Here is an 11025-nt window from a genome sequence, read left to right on the forward strand (position 1 = left end):
GAATCATCATAGAACAAATATGAAAACACAGGATTTGGCAGTGCCCAAGTTTGTATTAAGACAAAACATGTAATACATTTATGAACATAAACTTTGATTCAGTGTAAGGACATCCCTTAGGGGGGAAAAAACATTTTACCTAAAAGGTATAAAAGAGCCGTAAGCGGCACATGTTTGACAGGATCATAGTTGTTTACCTGGTACACACATATGAGCTTGTCAAGAAAAAATTACGATCTCAATTGCTTCTTGTCTCTAAGCTTTCCTATTGTTTGCTGATACGACTTCTCAAGTCCTGTACTTTAATAGATATTTGATTAGCACTAGTGCATGTGTTTAAAAAAAAATTCTGTTAGTACTGGAAGGTTCCCCTTTATCTAGTTCTGTCTATTAACAATTCAGAATTACATGCTTGATTATGTATATAATGACCACAGTTCTACAAAATCTCCCTGTAAAACTGGTGTTTGTCACTTACAGTGTAAGGTTATTGATGCTGCTTTTTTCTATTTTGTTACAGATGTTTGCCAATACAGAAAGGTATATCCTTTCAGTGGAGGTTCTCCGCTGATCCAGCCATCAGCTTATGACTTCCACTTCAGCTGGAATCAAGTTCCTTATGCTGTTGGTAAGAAAATATCTCTTTTTACTAGATGGTTGTTTTTCATTACAATTTTAGCTTGCACTTGGTTCTTAGTGGAATTACCATGTTCTAGGAACACTTCATTACTTTGTTACATTCATGATGCCACTTGAGCTTAGTTTCTGCATATGATTAAATTTAGAAAGTGTAGTCTTGGTGCCAAGTTCTTCCTTTGCTGAACTCTTTCTTCTGTTTTTCATTTTACATTCACTCTACATTCTGCCAGGCATGGAGAGTGAAGTTTTCTTCAGGCTTGATGTAGCTCCATGTCCATCCAGTTAGACAAACTTTTCATGGGAAAGGGAGATGCCAGAAGACATCAAGAACAGTTTTCATGGAGCATCCAAAAAACTGTCACATTAAAGAATTTCACCATTTTTCCTTGCCAAATAACTTTTCTTTCATTGCAGTCTGTGCTTTCCCTTATATCCTTGCTTTCACTACTGATTCCATTGAGATCCGATTAGTGGTGAATGGGAACTTAGTCCACACAGCAGTTGTACCTGAGCTTCAACTTGTAGCATCAAGGGTAAGACACAGTAAAATCATGTTTGACTATTTCTGTGATATAATTAGGATCTAATTCACATAAAAGTTGCTGCAGCTAAAAACCTAACAAGCCAAAACTGAAATATGTGCTATTTGATCTGTGTTGACTGTTCATGTTTGCTTTTAGTTTATATCAAGTACAAAGAGAATCAGGATTGATCATGCTGCCCTTTATAGGTTGCTGTAATACAGTTCTAAGATACTTGGCTGTTTATGAGGCAAATGCTCTACTCAGCATCACAGATGTTCCCTCCACTTACAGTGATAACCTTTCTATGACCAACCCTTGTTGACCAAGCAGCAATACAGTAATAGTGACAGTAGAACATAGTGGACAAACTCTTACTTGGAAGATGGTTAAGAAAGTCTCACTGTACTAATGATGAGTTATTTGTCATTTCAGTCAGACATTTATTTTAAAGCAACTGCTGCAGTAAGTGGATCATCAGACAGCAGCTCTAAGGAAATGAGTTCAAAGAGTTCTCCTCAAACACCGACAGCTTACGAAAAGCCAGAATGTCCTCTTTCTTCTCTAGAAGGTAATGTGGCAGCTTGAATAATGGTCTCTAATAATTCCAATAGCTATCACATCTCAGTGAAACTGATCTTTAGTAAAGATGGTAAAAGATCTTGAGTAATAAGATCTTAAGATCTTATTTATATTGAAAGATCTCCAGAGCAAGAAGGATCTTTGTCATTTGGGTTAAAAAGCACCCAGCTCAACAAGTATAACTTTTCTTTATAACTTTTCATTTGGAAGTGTTAAGAAGTGATTCTGTTGTGAAAATGTAACATTCTTATTTCTTTCTGTATTTCAGGTGAAATTCCATGCAGAAACCTGTACAAAATTCCTCTCAGCAATCTGGTTGGGCGAAGCATTGAACGACCTCTGAAGTCACCTTTGGCTCCCAAGGTCATCGCTACTACAACATCCAGTGGCATTGCCTCACTTCCAGTTACACACTCACTGTCCTTATCTCGTATGGAAATTAAAGAAATTGCAAGCAGAACACGTAAAGAATTGCTGGGTAAACTCTCCTCATTCTTCAGTGTACATATCAGTTGCCAATTACACACTTTGTAATCTTTGGGCCATCACAGTTAGATTTGTAACATGCAGCTAGTATTCATAAATTATTAAAATAAACAACAAAATGAAACTGTGAGGAAACATTATTTGCAAATAGTACAGCCATTGTCTGATCATCTATAAGATGGCCATGTTCTAAGCCAGATAGAGATGAATAATAATGGAAACTAGCAACAGATACCTTAACATTTTCATGAATGCTTTATTTTCTGTTGAGAGTATTAAGTCTTTTATTCCTTTATTGAGGCCTTTTGGATGAGCCTATACCCAAGACAGAAAGCTCACAGAAGCACAAAAAGGTTCCTCGAAGACAGTCAGACCCCAAGCAGGGAGCAGTAAGATCGACTAGTAGTGACAGGTAAATATACTGGCTTTAGAAAAGAGACTGAGTTAGACTGTAAATATATTCAGAATTGGTTGCTCATGCTTATCTCAGTTGGCTGGGGCTGACTGAGACCTTTGTATACCCATATGCATTTCATGCTAATGTGTTTGCTAGAGTATCTTAATACTGTAAGTACTGATCCGATTATACTTTTTGCTTAAGACACATTGATGAGCAAAGCAAGACTAAATGGGATTTTGTGGGGGCCTGCTGCAATTGAGCCTGTAAATAAGATTTGGACTACTGAGTCTGCACTCTGCAGACTCTCTTGCTTTTTCCTTCATATGCTCTTGTGTTGCTATTTCCAGGAATAAATTTTGTGAAGAAACACCATAGCATTTGTCTATTCAGCACTGACCCCACTGCCATTCTCTTGTTTTCACTGTTTTCATAAGCTGTGTTTGTGTAGAATACTGGCAGAATTCAGCCAAGATACAGGAGACTGAGATTAACCGAACAAACAAAAAATCTGCTGCAGTGTAAAACCATGTTCGGTTTAGTTCTCTATTTGGAAGTTTGTTGGATGAGGGGCTTCATTAATACTACCTTTTGATTATTTTCAGTAGAGTAAAACAGGAGGAAACTCAGTTGCAGTGGTCTGTATCTGTCTTTAGGATAACTTGATTGAGTCTAGAAATAGCCATTGTTCCTTCTTGCCTCAAACTGTGTATTTTTTTTTAGTAACTTTTGTCTTCGTCTTTGCAGGATAATCTCAAGCTCTTTTGAAAGCTATTCTGAGACACGTCATCTTTCCACTAGTTCAGATCCTGATACTTTAGCACACAGGGAGGGGAGCTCACCATCTAGCTATCCATTTCAGCTGATTTCTTTATATGATGAAGACATCATTGACTTGAAATGAAGACAGTCATAAAACCTTTGTTCCTTACTTGACATTTTCTTACAACTCTGTGAGCTCTATGGGAATGTCACAAACACTGCTTCTGGTGGTAAAATGTGGCTGGAAGTACTGGTGATAAATCTTTATAGAACCCATGTTGTTCTGGCTAGCACAGCCTGATTTGGTGATGCTTATATCTTTGACATAGGTATGTTTTCTCAGTTAACGAACCATTACTTTTTGTGGCATTCTAACAAGTAGGTAATCAATGATAGATTTAGGCTGAAACTGAAGTAAACGAGAAGTATTACTTGTTCTGAGCTTCTTATACTTTGAAGTACCTGAATGACATGCAGCAAAGTTAATTGCTGTTGTGTCTATCATGAGTTGTTTTACGACAGTGTATGCCATATAAAAAGAGGAATTTTATAATATAAATCAATGCTTTTGGTTTTTGAGTCTTAAACAAAACAACAACAAAAAAAAAGAGGCTTGCAGGCAAGGTCATTTCAAACAATGCAGTCAGTCTTTGAAATGATGCAGCTCTGGTATGTTCACTGAGTAATCAGGTAAGATATGAAGATACTGCTTTCTTTGCTTTGGCTTGTCCATGCACATTGTTTAGAGAAACTTGAAAACTGTTTTGGCATTGAGAATCCTTGAACAGAGAAACTTTTTATAGAAAACACAAGCTTTCAAAATATTTCTTAAAAATTGGAAGTAAAAAACCCCTAAAAAACCCACAAACAAACAAGCAAAGAAACCCCAAATCAAAACCCCAATCCATCTACTGGAAAACTTTTATTGTAGTGCATCTGCAGATTTTTCCATTACAGGCAGAAGAGCCAACCCCGATTGTTTTGACTACACAGAGATTCCCGTGCAGGCATGTCTGCACTAGCACCAACAGTGTAAGTCATTGTTCCAGACAGTTGTATTTTTCTAACTGGATGGAGACTGAAATTTCACTGATAATAAGCTAGTTTTCTATGATGAAATAGTCATCTTGGCTCTTATGTTTTATATTGGTTTTATATTGAAAAGTTGATTTCTTTTTTTTTTAACCCTTTCCTCTAGAACCCCTTTGCAAGGAGTTTGTTTTGCTTGGTTTTGGTTTTTTTCATGAAAGCATGATGCTTCCAACCTTTTTATATATGAAGTTTTTAGCTTTATTAGCAAGTATTTCTTGTTATTTATGTAGAAATACTCCCGTATCCTTGATTTTATTTCACAGTACCATTCACATGTCATGATTTCACTTTCTGTTCAAGTCTGGTCATCTGGAGATGTGTGCCTTTTTCTGCCGTCTGTCTGAATGTAAAACTGCTTTTGCAAATTGCTTTTTTCTCAGTTTATTGTATATAATGGCTGAATTGCTCCACCTAAGAAAATATCTAAGGCCTTATCTGGAAGCATCATTTCGTACTCTCAACTGGAGTGGCTAATCAAGAGAAGAAGCAATATTTTCAACAGTAATTAGTCTAGGAGCAAAAGGCTATTATTACTTTAGTGGGTTTTGCACTCATAGATATGTGGGGTGAGCCTTAATAAGCATCTAAAAGGAAGTACCAGAGCAAAGTCTTTGCAAGAGCTTGTCATTCTGTTTTGAGAATGTTATTTCCAGAGACTGTGTTAATTTACCCTATCCTTATTTATGCGGGCAGCTAAAGTTTAAAAAATCAATCTGAAAGTATCACGTGGTGCTTATTCTCCTGGAAGCTGTAAACACTTCTGTACTGAATCCACTTCCAGGGACACTGCTAGCACTTAAGTATTTTTAGAAAGCAAAAGAACCACGTTTTCCCAATAAAATTTCTCAATGTAGTATTTAATTTCTGTTGTGTGGGTGTTTTTGAAGAATATACCAGTGTGTTGCAAAACTGGGACTTTAGTTAAAATATAATTTTAACTGGAAACTTTGCTTTGCCCTGTTAGGATATCAGATTTTAAATACATTGCAGACGTTCATCTGTGCTATTATAGCATGATTTAAAATTATTACCATGGTTCAATAGCAGTTGAAGCGATATATGGAGATTTTAAAACTTGTTGTGAAGAGCCTGAACAAATACATATTTAGGTATCCTGAAAGACTAGCCTTAGAGGTGGAGCACTAGAGAGATCAAGAAAAATGAGAAGAGCTTGACAGAAAGCTTGACTCCTGCCTATGATGGTAGTCAGAATGCATATAGGTGTGGCACTCGTGAATTCTAGATATAATTATAGAAGAAAGGGCCATAAAGCTAGAGTTATTTTCTTTAACCAGAAGTACAGCAGTAGCTGTAAAGTATTACTTCAAACAAGGAGAGAGTGGGAGAGTGTGTGTGTGTGTGTGTCTGTGTGTGTGTGTGTGTGTGTGTGTCTGTGTCTGTGTGTGTGTGTGTGTGTCTGTGTGTGTGTCTGTGTGTGTGTCTGTGTGTGTGTGTGTGTGTGTCTGTGTGTGTGTGTGTGTGTGTGTCTCTGTGTGTGTGTGTGTGTCTGTGTGTCTGTGTGTGTGTGTCTGTGTGTGTCTGTGTGTGAGAAAGATCCTTTGAAGGTCTGCCTGTAATCACAGCATTGATGACATCTAGCCAATGAACTGTAAGAGTACAGATATTTGATTGCTTAAGCTAGACAAAACCAGATCAGACTTGTACTTATCCGGAACAGGATGTTGGTATCATTTGAAGAGGGCAGCCCAGCAACTGCATCCCCTCCTACCTCCCACCTGAATTTTATTCTATAACTTGATTTGATGGGTCAGGTAGAAGCTGTTACTCAGGTCACAGTGAGAACTGCCAGACCTAACAGACTGTTACTCATATAGGACAGGAAGTATCTGAACCCTGGAATAAAAATTATGTATCTTCATTCTTAATGTGTCCAGTAAGTGCCTTAACAAGGCTTCCACTTATTGAGTTTTTGCTTCTGTAATTAATCAGTGCATCTTATAGGGATAATATCAGACCTAGCAAAAGAAGTAGGGAGGGATGATGCAACTTCTAGTTTGTTTTATGTGACACCTAGAGATGGTATTTGAGGCTTTAGGGTCACGTAAGTGTAGTTTACTACCTACTTACTGTATGAGAGCAGCAGAGTATAGGTAGAAGGCAGAGAACATGGTAATAATATTCCAGTTTCATTTGACATGAGCCACAAGAACCAAATTCTGTATCTCATTTATTGTGTCAAAAGACAAAATATCAACACAATAATGTGAAATCGCTGGCATAACAGGACAAATATCTACTTTACAAGGACATGGTTTCTGTGTGTTCTTAATAGTCTCATCCGACTACCATGAATTCTGTGCTTCTTAGTGTGATGAGTTGGTATTCTCTGAACTAGCTTCTAGTCACTGTTTCTCTCAAAATATTGTCTTAGATCCCTACCATTCAGACTGCTAATCAAAATCAAGAGGCAGTTGGTGGTATTGATATATAAGCTCTTGTGCATCATTTATGAAGGGCAAGGTTTTTATACATCTGTGGAACCTCTCCTACTTCAGACTGGTGTAAGAGGACAAGGCAACTATACTATCTTTCACTCCAGCATTTAGAGCCATGTTGTTTCCCTTCTGCTTTTCCAGCATGTGCATGCATATACTCATTAAAACTTAAGTAATCCTGGGCACAAATTGTAGCCATGTGTACCCTAAGCACAACCCTTCCTACTTTCACATCATATGTTAAAGCGGCCTGTAGGCTGCATTCTTGATGTTGGCTGACCATCTCATGGTTGGGAGAAAAGATAATCTTTGAATCTACAACTGTGTGAGATGGGTGTTGTTCTAATAGGAAAACTGAAAAATCTTGCTACAGATGGATGGAAGACATTGTTTCCATGATGGAAGAATTGTTACCAGGTTGAACACTTTCTGTCAAGCGAAGGTTAACTGAAGGCCCCTTCAGGACTCCTGGCTAAGTTTCTGCAAGAAATATTTTCTGTCCCAATGTGCTGGATTTGTTGGCAGCAGCAGGGCTCTTAACCCCTTTTTGATAATGGTATTGTCACCACTTCAGCACTGTGCCTTAGGGGGACTAAATTACAGGAATGTCATTTACTTTGGTGCAAGCAGTAGACTGTTCAGGCAGTTAATTTAGAATGTACTTGTGCCTCGGCACCAGCATGGGTAACAATGCATGGAACCACAAAACAGTTGAGGTTAGAAGGGACCACTGCATATCATGTAGTCCAGTACCCAACCCCATGAACCTCCATTCAAAAATATTTTCAAAATGGGTATGCAGCACTTTGAGCTACTCATCATCTTTGTCCTGCATTTGAATCACAGCATGCATATAAACCATCCAGCTTTGAAGTGTGACTCAAGAACCCCAAGACACGTGAGCTAAGTTAATTCTTTCACACACACAATATGCAGCCCTTAAGCCTGAGGCTTTGATGGGCCCTTTCCAAGGTCCCTAAAGCCCAGTTTGGGCTTTAGAAACTGTTGCAGACTAATGGTCATTTTTGTCCAGTTCTTTCTTCTAGTGTCAATGCAGTACACATAAATCTTAAAAGTGTTTGAAAGTAACAAAACACTTCCTTCTAATAAGAAACAAAGACCCACACGCAATTTGAAAGGTCTATAGCTGTTCATGGTAGCAAGAGATGATGCAGTGAATGGATGCATGCATACATTCTTTCCGGGCTGGCAAGGAAAATGTAGGGCCTGTTGTAGTTACAGTCCTTCCCTTGTCTGGGGCTCAGGTGGGGTTCTTTTGGTTTGGTTTGGTTGGTTTGGTTTCTTGGGGTTGAGTGTGTTTGGTGTGGGTTTTTTGGTTGGTTGGTTGGTTTCATTGTGGTTTTGTTTTGGTTTTTTGTTTGTTTGGGGTTTTTTGTTTGGTTTGTTGTTGGCAGTGGTTGGTTGGTTTTTTGGTTTTTTTTGATGCATAACATACATGCAAGTATGCACCTAGAATGAATAGTGGGTTTGCTATCTGCCTTCATGAGATTATTTCTATAAATGCACAAGCATTTGGAATTGATTGGTAGATTCAAATTGATATTTTTATTTTATTTTTTTAGTCCTGTGATAGTCAACTGAATAAATATTTAAATAGTGCTTAATAAGGCAGGGGACGGGTACCGCTATTGCCTAACCAGTTACGTATGGTCAAAGTTGCTGCTCCTGACATACTTTCTGCTGTTTCTATGTATGTTTGACCAAGTAACAGCCAGCTCATGTATGTTTTCTTAAAGGTGTGAGTCTGTAACTTGTGCTTGCAGATGCAATGGCTTTTCCAGAGCTGTTGGCTTAGTCTGCATTTGAAATATATAATCCTTTGCGTTTGGATTTGGTTTTCAATATATATACATATACACATATACAAATATATATATATTTGTAATTTTCACCATAAATTTTAGGGGATTAAAAGTCCCAAGATTATATATATAGGAATCTAAAATAATGGGATCATAAAAGGTGGGGGAGGGAAAAGTCCCATCTGCAAGCAATAAGGAAGTTAAAAATAATTTTTGTTGGCTTCTGTGTATGAAATGAGTACCATACTATTTTCATTGTTAACAGTTTGATGTCATGGTTCATGTGCACAGTGCTTGCTAATTCTGTTAAAGCACTATTTTCTCAGATAGGCTTAGTCTGATTTTGTGAAGGAATAAATTATACCCTGGGAACCTAATATTAACAATATGGGAAGGCTCCAGAGATTATGCAGCAAATATTGGTACTTGCATGCAGATTAGAAAGTATTTTTACTCTTATTAGTTGAGCACAGCAATTTCATCAGCTTGTATACTGCCTAGCTGCTTCCCTTTGTTGCTGACCTGTAACTGACTGATTCCTGTTTGCTACTGGAAATCGTGATATTAGCACATGACTTGAAGAGAAAATTAAGATATTATTTTCTGCTTATTTATAGCTCTATTAGGTATTTATCTGGTTGAATGGAAAATGTTATGTCTGTAAAGGTTTATGCAGAGTGTCAGCAATCTGAAATGTCAGTTTAATTAAGCCTTTGAATGGTAGCAGACTACTTTGTAATTTAATAATTGCATATTGTTAAGACTGTTGCTACGTTTGTGTTCAAAGACTCTTTACCACTTGTCTTAAATGCTGATGTATTACCATTGGTTTTAATGTCATTTGATAGCGTGTATGGTTTGTGTTTTAGATGTGACATCCAAATAGAAACAGTCCTATTACATCTGGAACTGTTTAAGTGCTATTTATCACCTTTGTGAAGGAGAAACAGATGATTTATTCCTTCATATGTAATAAACTATAAATTTGACCTCACTTCTTTCTTTCACAGATGCAGAACTAGTGAACTTCAAATTTGGAAAGAAAAAAGACAAGAAATTAAAAAGACAGGAGGTAGCATAGAGCTCTGGATTACCGATTCCATTTGCGTTCTTTGAAGGACTATATCCTACCTGTGAGATTGGTGTTTGTATCTTAAGCTTTACCCATCTTTGACCAAAACTATAATCCACACTGGTTTATGTTTCTGGGCATCTTTTAGACTTTCAGAGACCTGCTTCATTTGGAGATCTTTACCCTTTAAATTAACACTAGAAAAGATAGTATTTTTCCTTTTCTGACTAAGTGTATATTCCTGCTGTCTCCCAGACCCTGTCATTCCTTTTGAAAAAGCATCAATCTTTCCCGATGTCTTGGAGACATTCTTCTAAGAACTCCAGCCCTTCCTGTGATTTAAACGCATTCCTAGCCAACTTGACAGCAGTAGGAAAAAAACCTCACAGGTGTGAAGGCCAAGCATTCATTTCCATTTGGGATTAAGACTTAGTCTGTGGTCAGGCATCCCAGAAATTGTAGCAGTAACACAAATGTCAAATACTGCACTCTGCAAGTACCATTACCCAGGCTACATCATGACCTTCTTCACTGTAACACGCCAAAAAGAAAAGGTAGAGTGAAGCAAGGAAATTTAATTTATTTATTTACAAAATTAAAATCTAATTTACATAGTAGAAGAAAAGATACTGGCATGTCTTCTCATGAGAGGAGGAACAAGAATCCACATTATTACAGCTCACTCTCATACAGCTACAGCTCTGTTCTGCCAGAGAAGACTGTGGCTCAAGGCTCTCTCAGGAGCATCTTTAATAAATTTCCCAATGAAAAGTCACTTCAGATTGTAATTTATGATGCTTAATATAAAAACATTAAATTCTTTGGTTACCAAGAAGGCCATAACCCAGTTCCTTAACACAGGCAGCACTGGACACACCTCAAGCTAAACGTGGGAAGATTTCGGGTATCACCAGCCATGGAACAGGACTACAGCAACGGGCAAACCCTGCAATTACAAACAGAAGAGAATAAATGCAAGTTAAGTACATATTAAAGGAAAAAGTAAATAATGTCCAAACTAATCAAGTAAGGGGGATGCAGTTTTCATGTTCAGATTCTTGGACGGTTCCAGCAACACGCTGCCTTTAACAGAAGGACAGAGAATAAGTGATTTTTAAGGCAGTATGATAAACGCTAGTGCATTTTATATCATATTAATTACAGGAATATTCTTAACGAGCAGAAATTGCCGCCC

At 37.5% G+C, this 11025-nt stretch overlaps 1 protein-coding gene across 5 annotated transcripts in view; it reads left to right on the forward strand.

The window, feature by feature from the left end:
- The window catches only part of GARNL3 (GTPase activating Rap/RanGAP domain like 3), a 44513-nt gene extending 33656 nt beyond the window's left edge, over positions 1-10857 (forward strand). For 2 of the 5 annotated variants that reach the window (XM_032708007.1, XM_032708008.1), the window contains exons 24-29: positions 521-628; positions 1054-1172; positions 1596-1731; positions 2011-2220; positions 2529-2640; positions 3373-5340. In XM_032708007.1, coding sequence (XP_032563898.1) covers positions 521-628; positions 1054-1172; positions 1596-1731; positions 2011-2220; positions 2529-2640; positions 3373-3529 — 842 coding nt within the window. In that variant the 3' untranslated portion in view covers positions 3530-5340. Of the gene's footprint in view, positions 1-520; positions 629-1053; positions 1173-1595; positions 1732-2010; positions 2221-2528; positions 2641-3372; positions 5341-9768; positions 9881-10695 lie in introns of those variants that run through there. The other 3 variants (XM_032708009.1, XM_032708011.1, XM_032708010.1) reach the window with 3 other exon arrangements.
- Positions 10858-11025: the final 168 nt, after the last annotated feature.

The sequence above is a fragment of the Chiroxiphia lanceolata genome, chromosome 21 (assembly GCF_009829145.1).
Source record: "Chiroxiphia lanceolata isolate bChiLan1 chromosome 21, bChiLan1.pri, whole genome shotgun sequence".
Lineage (NCBI taxonomy): Eukaryota > Metazoa > Chordata > Aves > Passeriformes > Pipridae > Chiroxiphia > Chiroxiphia lanceolata.